This window comes from Epinephelus moara, chromosome 14, assembly GCF_006386435.1.
Source record: "Epinephelus moara isolate mb chromosome 14, YSFRI_EMoa_1.0, whole genome shotgun sequence".
Taxonomy (NCBI): Eukaryota; Metazoa; Chordata; class Actinopteri; order Perciformes; family Serranidae; genus Epinephelus; species Epinephelus moara.
This window is the reverse complement of record NC_065519.1, coordinates 41,458,709-41,473,977: the sequence shown is the minus strand read 5'-3', so window position 1 is coordinate 41,473,977 and position 15,269 is coordinate 41,458,709. Positions and strand designations below refer to the sequence as shown.

Genomic DNA, 15,269 nt, shown 5'->3' with positions numbered 1-15,269 from the left:
TTTTTGTAGCTTAAAACCTTTTGGTTACGTGTCCCCCTTATATCTTAAGAACTACTTTTTCTCCGGTAAGCTACGGGCCATTTCTCAGAGCAGGAGGCTCGTTGAGAGTAGTGACACCGTCACATCAGAGCTACAGATGGTCAGTGTTTCACACAACTTCATGTCCAAAAACCTGAACTGTCCCTTTAAGAAAGAATAACTTGTGCTGTGCATATTACTGTGAAAAAAAAATCACAACTACCCATTCTTCAGCCCAGCAGAAGGAAAAATGGAAACTGCTTAAACCAAACAAGATAAAATCAATAAGCTAAAAAGAGACTTGTATTTCTGAATAATAATAACCAAGGCAAGAAAAAGTTACACAAAGCACAGGTCTAACCTTCCATAGCTGGAGCTCTGTGTTGTAGGTGGTGGTGATTCGATTCAATAGGCGGCCAAAGTTCCTGTCATTGATAGTGTACCTGTTGAAAAAGAAAACTCATTACCATGATCAGCACAATACAAAAGTGTCCCAACATAAGTGTCACAGTCTGTCTATGCCCCTCCTCTCCAATCACATTCCCTATTGCTCAGTCCCCTTCATTGCCTTTTTCCATCCATCCATCCACTAGATACTGGACTTTCCCTCCTGTCCCCAACACCTGACTGCCCCACCCATCTATACACCTGTTCCAACTTCCCTCAATTGCTGTTCCCCCTCACCTGCATCTCAATCAGCCTTAGTTCATAAATCTGTCCAGTTTCTTTCATTCCAGATGAAAGCCTATCTTTCAGAGCATTATTTCACACATCAGCACAGCTTCAACAGCAGACAGACTGGGCCTGATTGGATAACCTTATCCCCATGCTCATCCCTTTCCTCACACCCATTCATCCATCCTTGACAACCAATACTTCCTCAATTCATTGAACCTTAAAAATCACATGGTTCTTGCTAGTTGCATCCAGTTTTGTTTGGAGCTTTCATTCTGCAGCTTAAAGATTCTTTTTTTTTGTGGCATGCTTGCTTGATAAAAGTCCCAGTCTGTTACTGTCCACTGTGATTGTGACAAACTCTGTTTGTCAGGTTGGAGACCTTGTTGCACTGACCTGTTGACCAAGTAGTCCCAGTTGAGTGTGGTCCAGTCCCAGGCCATGTCCTGCCCCAGTGGATTGTAGGACACGTATCGCACAACAGTGAACAGATCCTGGCTCCTCACCACATTCTCATCTTTAGTAGCCTCCAGGAGCCTGTTGGATAGAACAAAGGTTATTCTCTCCACATAATTATTCTTCATCATTCTAAAGCTCCACTAGGTGACATCTTTATGTAAATTTTAGTCACGTTACCAGACTAAAACTAAACGTGGTGCCACAACACTCAAACACCCACTGAAACACCCTTATTTCCAAATGAACTTCTATATATCTCAAATAAAAAGTTTAAAACAAAGTGTTTACTACATACGTGAGATAGAGTTGAAATATTACAGTTCCCAAGGTCAGGAATGAACCTCCATGCTCAAAATTCAATATTTTTATTTATGAGATTCATCTCTATCTATTACACTGAACTGATTTTCTCTTCTGAGGGTAAGATGGCAAACAACTGTGTTTTCCAAAATATCAGACATTCCCTGTAAGAGTGAAGAGAGTTCTAGTTAATGTTGCTGCCACGCAGCGCCTGGCCCTCACTAGGCTGGCTGACGTCATTGCTTTGCAAAAGCTCTGTTTTCCCTGTACTCACTGAAACAACAAGCCAATGTTTTAATATGAGATTTATACACTCTGGAAACCAATAAGGAAAAGCTCAGCTGTGGTTTAAGAAAAATGTTGTTTTAGTTTGTATGGAGGGCTGAAATGAAGAGAAAAGATATGTTTGCAAATTTAACAGGGATTGTGTGGACATACTCTCAGTTTGACCTCAAAAAAGTTGGGAGGTGGGCTAGCAAAAGTGTAGCCTTGTTTACAACCTGTCAGACCACTCAGGTTTGTATAGCAATGTCTCTGTGGTCTAAGAGCTTTGCAAGTAGTTTTCCTTTTTCCTTTACTGACTTAGCTCACAGGATTTTGGATTGATAAAGCTAAGTGCAGCTTTAAAGAGAAGCCAAATCCCAAAACCAAATGTGTGTGAAGTCTCACATCTACAGGTAAAGGCATGGTGTCCAGGCATCCACCTACCATTGGTTCATCTCAGGTTCCAGATGATATCAAGTACAACAGACACAGTCATCAAATGACACAAAAACAGCCAATGGCTGGTTAAATATGTCTTTGCCAGAGGATGTCAGGCCTCACACACATTTGTATGTGGGATGTATTTACCATGAAAAGTGTCGCAGCACACAAGAAAAAAATACTCCGTTTCCACCATGGCTTTACAAGCAGGTACAGGCCTAACCAAGTATATGATCTCATCACAGCCCAAGTGATGTAATAAAACTTTTCTCTGGTTATCAGGTCAACCGTTCTGTATGAAGAGTTGCTCTAATTACTTGTAGAGCAGTTGCACGTTCTCCACAGAGGCCAGTCCATACAGCAGCTTGTCCTTCTCTTGAGCCAAAGAAGTATCCTTGTACCTCTGGAACATTATGTTCCACTTTGCCTCTGTGCCTGAGTTCTTCATGCCATATCGATAGACCAGCAGCCTCAGGTTCACTGCTACATTGCTGTAGGTTGAAAGGTCAAGACATTTTAATGTCACGTTACCAAATATGAAAACCATCATTCAAAACAATATGGGTGTTGATATGTTGTTTGTGGTGGTACTTTTCTTGTTCTCACAGTAAACTGGTTGAATGTTTACAGGGTGTCACCATATCATCTTATTGCAACACAGTTTTTCTTGTTATTGAAAGCATCAATGGTGAATGTCAGGTTTGGGTGTCAGAAACAAATAGAAATGGTTTCTAAAAAATTAGCCTATGGTATGTCTCAAATCGCATAGTTCTGTACTAAACAAACACTGAATTTTTTGAGTGCATTAAGTCCACTATGTGCATTCACACTGCATAGTATGGGGAAATGCAGTGTACTACTGGCACACTCTAAAGGGTCCAAAAGTTAAGTGAAGAATGATGGACACTTCTCACCCTCGGCCTCAATGGTCGCCATCTTTGTGACAAAAGCGGAAGCTACTTTTGACAGCGGCTGGGGACAACAAGGAGCCTGAGCTGGCTACAGTGAACACAGCTGCATTACATGGATGTTAGTTATACATATTTTTTTAAGTAGAAATACTGTTGTCAAACAGAGGCGGTCAGTAATGTTTGTTGGGTCTGAAATGATTTGGTACCGCAAACAATAACCTGAGTGCTAATGTTAGCTTGGTAGTTAATGGTAGCATTTGCAAGCTAGTTAACTTGCTCTTAGCTGTGGCAGCACATTCTAATCAGCACTGACGTTGTGTCGTAAGTTTGGTTTATGCGTGGGTGATAGTGGTCAAATATTGGTGATAATACCCCACTGTGTGTTTGCAATTTGCTTTTTAAAAAGAAGATGACGGAGAAGAAGAGGTGGTTAAAAAAAATCTGAGTGCAAAACAGCAGTGTAGAAGTATGTAATTTGAGACACACTCATAGTCTCCATGTTCATTCTGCTGGTGATGGTTGATAAATACACTGTATTGAAGGAGCAGGTTTGACACTTCAGAATATTTTATTGTGATACCTGAGACCTCCATTAATCCACTGGTCAAAAAGGCTGGAGGCTTCATCCAGAGCCCCCTGATCTCCCATCCGACAAGCGATGCCAAGCACATTCTCCCTCAGTAACCTGCCAAACACATTCAGCAGTCACATGAGTGATGATCACCAAGGACCCATTTTACACTGGTTGGTAGTGTACAGGTTAACATAAAAGAACAAGGACACTGTTTATTGACGGCAACAGTATTATTACTGTTATCAGGTTTAATCGCCTCCTTATCAGGTTTAATCATCTCCTTTACATTGTAAAAGAGATCAGGGGAGGATCTAAGGTGTTTTCTGAAATACAGAATAGACACAAGTCTTGTTTGTGTACACTCTTCCTGCTGTACCTCTCCGTCTGTGTTCCCTCATCAGTCCATCCAAGTTGTTTTGTGATTGCTTCAACATGGCCACGAAACAGTTTCTAGAGGAAACAAACAAATGCATGTTTCTTAATTAACAATAACGAACTATACAGAACCTTATTTTGTCTCTTTAAAGGAACAAGAAGCGAGGTTTCTACTGTATCATAACACAGCTCAGTGCACAAGACGAGAAACGGAAGTGAGGGAAGTAAAGAAACAGCTAAAGTCAAGAGGGAGTAAGATCGAAACAAACTCGTTACATAAGGTAAGATTACATGCTATCACTGTCTGCTGGTATGGAGAGTTATTTCCTCTCAGGGCTGACATGTAGGGTGAGAGCACTGCCCTCTGTAGGTAGGGTCGGAGAGAGTTTCCTGCCTCTATAAGGACAGGTGTGGGCAATTAGTGCCTCTGTCTGAATCCTGGTAGATGTGTGGTAGGATTGCTTGGTTTGGGCAGGTAAGGGAGACCCTGGGAGAAGCATTGTTTGTATGGTTTGAGTTGAAATCTAATGAGGTTTCTAATATGCAGTTGTAGTAGAGCTGTGTCCTGACTGATCCTGGCTGATGTATGCTCTGTAACCGCATGTTGAAGAGGGAATGTCTCCTCCTTGTCTGAGCCAGAGTAGTCAGCCTGCTGATGTTCCCATTGTCTCTTTTAATCTTTTAAATAGATTTTCTGCTTAACCCTGAATACACTGAATTACAAAGTATGTATAACCCTCATATCTGCATGAGAAAAAAACTTTAAAAGTAAGAATATCTCTAATCAACATTATTGATGAATTATGTTTTGCTGATATAAGTTAGGATACATCCTTTGTCCTGCCACTTGGAAAGAGACTTACTTAATGGATTTAGATATCTTGGATTTTCCCATTCACCCAAGCTTTCCATTCAGCTTTCAAGTAAACTTCGTTTTCAGCCTATGGTGATTAAAATGTAATCAGATCCTCAGAAATTGTTAAACTTACCAGTACATTTACTGGATTATGTAGCAAATACTAAAATATAAATGTCCTACCTTATTATTTGGTTGTATCCAATATACACTTTCTTTCTTTGAATTCTCCTAAAGCTCCTCCAATCAATATGTAGTGTAATTAACTGAGGCATTTGCACAGCAACCACATCATTACATCACTGACCTCATTATGGTTTATGTTCAAATGCAATGCAATGTATATATATATCACATTTTTCACGTCACTATATCACCGTTTAGACTAATCTGATGTTTGTAAAGTCTATAAACACAATGACTGAACAAACATTACTATTTGTGTGTGCACGTTTTGCAATTAATANGACGGCGTTTTGGGTGGAGCGGTCGCCATGGACGAGGAGCTTGCTGTTTCTGTAGGTACACATTTCCTGGGGACACCTGCACGTCTTGGCCCCGCACCCTCCATTGTGATTGGCTAAAGCGCAGCATGTTCAAATTCAAAGTCTGTCTTGTTGAGAGATTAGTTAAAATGTTACATAGAGAGCAACAAAAAGACATTTGTGTTGATTTTGCTGAGGTGGCCTGTTGAAAATTTAGATCCCAAATAAACTTCAAGGTTAAGTTTTAAATGTCATAGCTGGACTCATGGAAGGACTAGCGGCTCCCTCACCTGAAACTTTGGGTAGAGTGCTGCATTGCTGGAGAGCATGTCCCGGACATAGGCGATAGAGGAGGCCACGCGGTCCCACACTATGTAGTCGGTCTCATTTGTCAGGTACTTGATAAGATTGAAGGCATTACCATAATCTATTACATCAGCCCTGAACAGTAGAATGAAACATCAGTTACGATATCTGCATATGATGTTATGAATATTCATACAGTGCGCTGTGGGGTGAAATCTTACCTTGCAAGAGCAAAAACATCATCAATGTAGCTGGTGCGATCAGCTGCATCAAACTCCTGTTGAAGAAAGAAAACTTAGTCAAGTAGAGGATTAACGTAACAATAAAGAAATTATAGAACATACTGTAGATACCAAGGCATTTATTTGTCATAAAAGGTCATTTTTGGCTCTGCTATTCTGTCTTCTTGCTCTTCGGCTCCATGCTAAGAGGTTACCATAGTATCAACAGTACCGAAGCTATAAAAGAAAATATCTATAATCAGATTTTAACACAAGGCTGCACAGAAGAAACAACAGGGAGGAAAATAAGCTGGTCTTTCCAGTAAAAAGCCTGACTGGAAGGCATGTGTTCAGTGACTTTTTCTGTTCCCGCACTGTGTGCAGGTTGTAAAAATGATCCTCATATGTGTGCCTAGGACTTTTTTTTTCTTTTTGCCTTGGCATCGAAAGAGGTATTGAGAATTAAAATTCTGGTATAGTGACAACCCTAAGTCAGACATTTTGAGACATACTGGTTCCTGCAAAAAAAAAAAAAAAAAATTACTGCTGAACTTGAAACTGGGTAGTGTGTATATGTGCAGTGTGTTTGTAGATCTGTGAGGACAGCTTTACCGAGTGGTTGTTCTGCAGCTGTTGACTGATAGCGTCCCACATGAGGTCGTCATGGTTGACTCTGTAGAATCCAATGTGATCATTGTTAGCCTTCAGCAGCCCGTCCTCTGAGGCTGAGTAGTTACTGATGACATGCTCTGAAAATCAACACAGTCATGAGTGTGTCAGTGTGTGAGTGAAAATTGACATTTTAGCTGCAGTGGTCAATTTCTGCTATAAAATATATACCTCAGAGTTTATTTATGACGAAATATATATTATTTCCTATTTATCTACTACGTTATATAAAGCAGACATCATATACCTACGCTTTGTCATGCCCCCTCTAGTGTGTGGTAATGACACCAAGGGCACCCTTTGACATTAATAGAAGACCAAGCTTTAAACTAACTCAAAGGTAAACTCGTCTGCAGCAATATGTAACGCTGACAGGAAATGATGTGGTATAAAGAGCGAGAACCTCTGTATGCAGTGGATGCTGGGTGGTGGATGGGTCAAACAAAACAAGATTTTTAGCCAGGAGACTGCTGTTAGTGTCCCGTGTGAAACCAAAAGTCAACATTGTTTTAATGTAAAGTGTTTGTTGGACCCACCCACCCTACTCAGACTTTCGCTGCCATAACTTTTATTCTTGTCCCACCGTGTTTCCCCCTGACGCCACTAGCCATCGTTAAACTATAACGACGACCGTCTGCGTATTATGTCGACGTTAAAGGATGTTTGTTTTTTGTCAGTGTCTGACACCAGAAGTCACTGCCCAAGCGCTGGATTTCAAAGAGTGAAATCTGGTTGTTTGATTGTGTTCAATTCAAAGGGGCTTTAATGGCATCAGAAACATACGTGTGAAATATAAACAAATGTATGTAAAGATCTGCTAGACATTTATTTAAATACATGTCGCTGCTGATTGGGTAACACCTCTGACGCACCCACCAAACAGGAGAAAACACTCTGCAAAGCCTGTTGCACATCATTTCACACGTCTTTCAAACCAGAAAGCGTAGCAAAAGGGTGCACACCATTTTCAGATTGGATGTGCCCACTTTACTTACTCATTCTAACCTAAAATATGATCCTTTTTCTAAATCTAACCAAGTGGTTTTGTTGCACATATCCAACCAAGACCATTCGACAACATTAACCAGGTGTTTCACCCAGGAGAAAGCTGTGCGTCACATAGAGACACAACAGGATGCCTTGGTATGTGACGCTGAGGGGGCGTAACAAAGCATTATTTGTTGACCTGGAAATGAGAATGGGATGCAGCATCTTCATCATGAGAAAACAGAATACATTTGACATAAGTCACTGCCTGGCTAAAAGGCAAAACTCTGATTATATGTTTTTATTATCATTCTTATTATCATTATTATTTTGAATGTGTTGAACCATATTTAAACTGAGCATACTACCTGTGCTGCTCTTGTTAAACATCTCCAACGTATTTTTGTCACTTTCCACAGAGTGCCATTTGACTGGAATTGTCCACTTGTACCTGTAACAAAATCTCATTAATTGTTATTGATGCACTAGCATGCAAAACCTACAGATGTATAATAAAGTATTAAAAATGCATTCAGATTTGATTCCTTAAAAAAGCTGTACTTGTCTCTCCTTTCAGCTCTGCTTTGGTTCTCCACCAACTCCTGAGGGAAAAATGTCTCTTTAGCTGCTAAATGCTACAGATATTCACCAGCTAGTCCCTAACTATGTCTGTGTGCTGTTAACTGCTGAGCAGATTGTGTACAGTAAGTTTATTGGCGCTTTTTCCACTGCAAACGGCTGCTGACTTAGGCAGTGGAATGGGGCATTTTTTATCATCATTGCATCACTGACCCCAGAGGTGAAGGAGGCTGACTGGCATCCGCTTTAGGATCCAGGAGGAATCGCTTTTGGGTTAGTTTGGCATTCGTCTCTGAGACAGACAGGTGCAGCACAGGATAACCCATTTGTTTGGTCCATGTATCCATTACGTCTGCAACCGGCAGCCCACTCACCTGGACAGAGGGGGGAGAAACTGGCTATTGCTCACAAAAACTCACAGATGAAACATTACTTTGAAAGTCAGTGGCACAAGTTGAACCTTTGACCCTGTCATTACATTCGATACCAATGTGAAGTGATGAAACTTGGCAGCTCGAGGATGAGGTAGCAGCCTACATCAAGGTTAAGACACCCAAGGAGGGTCCTTTTGAAGTCTTATGGTGGTGGAAGGAGCATGTTAAAATGTTTCCTGACCTGGCAGTAAATGCACGGAATATTTTCACCATCACAAGCACAGCCAGTGAAAGAGATGTCTCCTGCGCTGGATTTGTAATTCAAGAGCAGAGAATCCAGGTTGATGTGTGGGACTGTAGCTTGTGTATGTTTAATCATGGGTGCAGGGTTGGGTCGCGGGACTTTTATTAATGGATGTGGGCAGGGGCAGGTGCGGGTGCGGCTTTGACTTACCATAATAACAGGTAATGGACTGGCTCTGGTACTGAGCTTTACAGGTACGGGCCGGTGTGGGTTTTCAAAAATGTACCGGTGCAGGACTCTGTGACCACGTAATTGGTGCCTGGATTTTAGTTCCAAGACAATGGGTGTGGTTACATGATGGCTTCTCATTCGGAATGAAATAAATCTGAATGAAATCATTCGGAATTAAAGTTTTTCCAGGTAGTTCACATGGGAAATGTTCATTGCGAATGAGGGTTTACACGGAGATCAGTTCAATCGCCTTTATTCGGGTCCGCGCAAGGTTTGGGGCAGGGAAGGTTTCTGATTGGATAGGGGGCTGGGCGGATGTCACGTGTTTACGTTTACCGGAAGAAAACACTGTAGTCCTTGTTCTGGATAACAAGATGCTTGACGACACCGTTCTTAGTGCCTTTTTCGGGCGTGTTTTGCTTATATTCTTAAAGCAGCAGTATGACAACAACCTTGTTCTGCTAATGCTTCGTCTATTGAGAAGGGAGGTAGAAGGTCGAAGAACGGAGAAGAGAAGCTCCCATCTTGTCGCGCACGCGCTATATACGTCATCCCGCCAGAAGGGCAAGGAAACATTTTCGCAACTTGCTATGTACGTTTATTAGCAACATTTCCTCATTATGTTAATTCAGCATAATTCACTCTATATTATTTATGATTCCCTCAAAATTAATTTGCTGTTTAAAATGAGTTGTATAAAAACTTTATTTTTTGGAGACAGAGCCGGGCATGCTGTTTCCAGTCTTTGTACTAAGATAGGCTAACCACATCCTGGCAAAGTTCAAACATACACTGGCGAGGGATGCCCAGAAGTTCGCTGTTTTGGCGTTCTTGAAGTAGTAGTCTTTCAAATATTTCTGGTGAAAAAGACAAAAAAAAACAACTTTCATCAATCAGTTGCTTGAACACATAAATGAACATTAATCAAAAGAGCAACATCTATTATTAAATATGTGTTGTGAATATACAACAGTCTGACTTACTCGGCAGCCGTCTCTGAACATATCTTTACCCATCCAATCCTCCAACATCCTGAGAATGGACGCTCCCTGGATGGAGTTACATAAAAGTATTTTGTTACATGATACATGTTACACTGTCTGTATGGTGTTGGTTATGTAACTGGTAAGTGTTTGGAACCTTAGATTGAAACCTTGACTGTGTCAGGTTTTCCAGTACCTTGCTATATGAGATGGCATCAAACACAGAGGTGATCTGAGCTGGGGTCGACACATCCACAATGATCGGGTGGGAGGAGAGGAGGGCGTCGTCCACCATGACAGGAAGCACATCACTGATGATCATGATGTCTCGCTGTATACCACCAGAGGACACAAGGCAAGTTTCAAGATACTGACATCCCCACAATGACTGGTCTACTGTCAGTGGATTCATTGTTGTGCGGATTAAAGGAGAACTCACCATGCCCCAGCTGGGTTCAGCTTCCTCCACACCGATGTACTCAAAGAAACTGGCAAAGCCCTCATTGAGCCAAAGGTCATCCCACCAATCCATAGTCACAATGTTCCCAAACCACTGGAAAGAGAAGCAAAGGAAATTATAAGGATTTTGTGGGGACAAATTAACCTGCTAGGGCTTTACAGAGTGGAAAAATTAGGCATGGGTCCCTTCTGACTCCCCTTTTTTTTCGCATGCCTGCAGAGAGAATCAGGCCTTTATCTGACACAGGCTTATATTAGAGACAGGTCTCTGTTTATTAACCAACACTTCATCCATGTGCATCTCTGTTGTCTGGATGAATTCAGTATATTGTACATTTCCACAGCACCAATTCCATCAGGTATAACAACAGAGTCATGTCATGGCAACTTTACTGTACTGGAACATCCAGAATGGAAGCAAGCGGAAACCTCCAGGGTTGGAAAATGAAGCCAACACGTATGTGCCAATTGCAAATTGCAATTCCGCTAATGGCCACTTGAGTCTGGCTTCAAAACTGAGTCAATCCCCATAGGCCCCCATGTTAAAATGTCCAACTTTACAACAGAAACAGGGCTGGATTCGCCATAGGGCATACCGGGCAATGCCTGGTGGGCCGTTGGCATATTTTGGGCTGGCACAATCGTAATTTACTTAATGTAATTATGTAGATATTTTTAGTGGCCTTTAAAGCACGGAAAACAGCCCAGTGGTTATTTGTCTACACTGACATTGGGCTGGCCGAAGCAAATCTCTCAGCCCTTCCTCCTCTGCCCGCCCCCTTCCCACTCATTTTCTGAGTATTCCTGAGTTCGAGTAGCTGCTGTTGGCCTTGTGCATAGTGGTGGAGTGCGTAGCCTACTAACGTACACTGATGGATAAACCACCAAAGCGCAAGGAAGGTGTGGAGAAGCTATGGGAGAAAAGGCGCAATAATCTCCAGGCAGATGCAGCCAAATGCGCGAAAAAATATCTGACTTGTTTGCTGTAAGATCTGGTGCAGCACGGCCGTCCGTGCCGAGTGCAGTACATCCGGTCGCATCAAACATAAATGTGGACCTGCAAGAGAGTAGTTCAGGAGAAGAGGTGGCTGCTGGTGGAGATGATTCAGAGGAGGAGGAGGAGGGACAGAAAGATATGGCCCAGGGACAGATTGAGGAGAACAGAGTAGCCACTGCCGGCCTGGTAAGGAGTAATATCAGCAGAATGAACGAGAGACTCTTTCATGTAGGGAGGGAGATTGTTTGTGTGCGTCCGTATAAGGGTGTCCACCTGTCCTGCTTTTCATGCATTTGAGCGTTTGCCATGAAATGATAAATCTTGTAGAGTTTGTTTGCCAAGTGCTTTCACCAAAGTACAGGCATTGTGTACTCCGTGGCCATCTGCTGCCACCAGGATGTATATGAGAAGTGAATGAGCACATTGATTTTCTAGCCTTGGTACTCTCTTCCAGGGCACGTAGGCTACTACTGAGATTTATTTTAATTTTGGTAACAGTGTAGTGTGTGCGTATGGCATTTCACCAATCATAGTGGGCCGCCATGGCCAAAAATGCCAGGGCCATTTTTTTGTCCCAGTCCAGCCCTGAGCAGAAATATAGATATTTACAGCCTGGAACAAAAAATGTTTTTGGTCTCTGTGATTTCCCCATTCATGAAAACTGTATGGAGTGAATTTTTATATAACTCACCTATTTAAATGTTGTTAAGGCTTAAAGTTATACATAATCAAGGGCGTGGCCAGTTTGAGTAACAGGTAGGTGTTGCCCGTTGACAAATCTACAGCGACAATGTTGGTTGGGTAATGTAATCATGGTGTAACCCTAGATTCAAAGAGTATAGGCGTAGCCATACATGTCGCTATTTCAGTGCGTTTACAGTTCATGAAAGTTAGCTGTAACGTTTCGGTCACCCAAAAAGGTCTTGTTCAGTGTTGGTTGTATGCATACTAAAAAACTGTCTAAGGAGTTGGATGTTCAGTTTAGCCAGTAAGTCTATTTTTATTTAGTGGTTTTAAGCCTGTTTTTCACTTGTGAAAATTAGCATTATCACACTAACCATAAATGGACCTAGCTAACCGAGCTAGCAGGTAGCATTAGGGTTAGCTCCACCCTAATGTCCAAATATGGTCACTTCTGGCTTTAAAATTCAAGATGGTGACGGACAAAATGCCAAACTTGACATTTCAAAATGGTAGTCCACATACAAATGGATGAGGTCATCCATTAAAATATACACACTGTGAATGGTGAATGGTGATGGGGGTTAACTACAATTCTGTTGTACTGATGGAATCACTGTGTGGACATTTACATTCAGCTAAATGCACAAAGTGATCTATAAAAGAACAGGTAATTCCACATATCCTCAGTGCAGCCAGCCTTTAAATATTGCCCCAGATATTATCTGTGACTACTTTACGTTCTACAAAATGTCAAAACAATGATGGAATTACAACCAGACTTTGCCCCCTTCTACGAGAAAGAATTCTTTCAGCCTATAAGCCTGTTGTGCCTATTAACATACAAACATTTTAATGTGCTCCTGTGATTGAATTAAACCATTTAATTGAATTGAACTGAAATAAATCCAAATGCCACAAACCATACAAGATAAATCTAAGGGTCTGGGGACCGGAAGCAGCTGCCCACTTTGGTAATCCACCCTAGCATATGTGTATATAGTATTACACTCTGTACTGTAAAGGTTTAAGGCTATTCATGTGAGACTGCCTCATAAAAACTTGCCACCCAAAGGACTATTTGTAGATCATCATATTTAAAATGAATCACTATTGATCCCTCATTCCCGTAACTTTAAATAGTTCATAAAAGTTTATTGAGTGCTTCATGGCCCCTTATCTCCCATCATAGTGAAATAGTTGATATCTTGCAAAGATACGTGCATCATAAAAAGCTTAAACAATAGCACATAATAGATTTTAAACATTTACAGTTCTGAACTCTGAACTATTGTTTTCCTTTTCAGTAATGGATCTTTCCATCCGTGTGTGTGAAATAAAGATAAAAGCCTGTGTTCCATTGCCAAAACAATAGTGAGCTTTGGGGTTGTAATGTGACACTGAGATAAAACTGTACTGAAACTACAGGCATGGGGTTTTGCACATATTGTGTCCTCCTCTTCTGATTTTAACACAAACACCACCTGAGGTATAGTGAAGAATAGTTTAATTGAGTAAGTTATTTATTATCTGTATCATAGCGATAGTGGGATTTGAAACTTAATTTCTGGGCTTTTACTATCTAGTTGTCTCCCTTTTAAATGGACTTAGCCTGAGTTCAACTAAAAAGGTATCCCCTATATGTTACTCCAATAGAGTGGCAATATTTTTATTATTTATATATTTAAAAGTACCTAAAAATGCCTAAATTATTTTCCACAACTGCATTCAAGATCCAGACATATGCAGCACAACAAAGGGGAAAAAAGAGTCCTATAGCCTCTAATGCTACTTAAAAGTTCTGACTGCCACATGTGCTGTATAAGTAGAATAAGCAGAGTTAGTGATAAGTATCCAGAAAGTAGTACCTGGTGAACCAGCTCATGGGCAATAACACTTGCCACTCGCTGCTTGTTGTAGGATGACGACTGTTTCTCATCATACAGCAGGTTGGTTTCCCGGTAGGTGATGAGGCCCCAGTTCTCCATAGCACCAGTACCAAAGTCAGGGATGGCTATCTTATCTGGATCAAAACAGCACAGAGAGTCCACTGAAGTAACCGCTTATCTTTTATTGCAATACTGCAGGAGTAATTCTTGTGAGATTGTATTCAAGTTGGAATGAACATTCTTTATCCCCAGATGATTCCTAATTTTATCAAACTATATCCAGTGGTGTAGTGGAGGGTATAACAGGTAAATGGGGTATACCCACTTCTTTTTCAGAGGTACTGACAAACAAGGATGGATATTTCATTTCACTGTTAGAGGAGACAGTAAACAATAACATTTATCAAGAGCAATTTCTGAAGGAGCCACAAAAGGTGCCACCAAATGTAATGCTATAACTGTACTATTGTTAGATTCCTTGTGAACAGGACTTCATTGTGCAAAAGGCTTGAGGTGTTTTAGAGGAAGTGTTCTGCTGGATCCAGAAAGATGCCAGATGACAGATGAGATAACTGTGTGAGAATGGCACCAAAGAAAGGAGATAAATCAGCAGCTATAGCAGAGAAGAAGCTGCAGGTGTGTCTACAGACACAGGAGGGCAGAGGAACAGAGAGGTGACATTCTGCACTCAGCTGATACTCTGGAAGTGATACTTGTTGTTAAAGCTTACTTTTACCAGCCGAGGGTCAGAGGTGGGGAATGGTGCAGAATGGCAGTCACGCCCAGGCCAGGGCTAGTATTTAGTGAACAGTCCAAGTGCAAAACAATGCAATGAAATTAAGGATCATTATGGGTTATGGTTAGCATAACTTTTCCTCGGCATAGTAAAAAAAAGGTTGCTACCTTAATTCATCACTTATTTGACACTCTGGTGACCTGGTGAGCATGCCAAGTGATCCAAATCAAACACACCTATGACGTTGTGTGCAGATTAGCCTGATACAGGCTAACATGCTAAAATGCTCAGGGTGGATCCTCCAGCAGGGACTCCTGCTTTCACTGAGGAACTTTTACCTTCAGCAAGGTGTGTGAGGACTTATACTGTTTTTGACACAAATCCACTACTTCATCAAACCATGTGATGTTCGGTATTGCCGGATTCAGGAAGCTCTTGACTTCTCAAAAATAACATTGTTTTTCTTTTATTTATTATGTATTTCACACCAGAGCAGCCTAAACACACATAGTCCAAAATCGCGATGAGTGGTGACAAGTCATGTCATGCCGTTTT

At 41.3% G+C, this 15,269-nt stretch overlaps 1 protein-coding gene across 1 annotated transcript in view; it reads right to left on the bottom strand.

Moving 5' to 3' along the window:
- The window catches only part of enpep (glutamyl aminopeptidase), a 32,742-nt gene that overhangs the window by 3,416 nt on the left and 14,057 nt on the right, over positions 1-15,269 (bottom strand). Inside the window, exons 5-19 of the mRNA XM_050061773.1 lie at positions 13,958-14,112; positions 10,392-10,505; positions 10,149-10,283; positions 9,953-10,018; positions 9,761-9,826; positions 8,334-8,494; positions 7,910-7,992; positions 6,498-6,634; positions 5,886-5,941; positions 5,649-5,799; positions 4,019-4,092; positions 3,649-3,753; positions 2,475-2,648; positions 1,090-1,230; positions 380-461 (exon numbers count right to left, since the gene is read on the bottom strand). Coding sequence (XP_049917730.1) covers positions 380-461; positions 1,090-1,230; positions 2,475-2,648; positions 3,649-3,753; positions 4,019-4,092; positions 5,649-5,799; positions 5,886-5,941; positions 6,498-6,634; positions 7,910-7,992; positions 8,334-8,494; positions 9,761-9,826; positions 9,953-10,018; positions 10,149-10,283; positions 10,392-10,505; positions 13,958-14,112 — 1,700 coding nt within the window. The remainder of the gene's footprint in view (positions 1-379; positions 462-1,089; positions 1,231-2,474; positions 2,649-3,648; positions 3,754-4,018; positions 4,093-5,648; positions 5,800-5,885; positions 5,942-6,497; positions 6,635-7,909; positions 7,993-8,333; positions 8,495-9,760; positions 9,827-9,952; positions 10,019-10,148; positions 10,284-10,391; positions 10,506-13,957; positions 14,113-15,269) is intronic.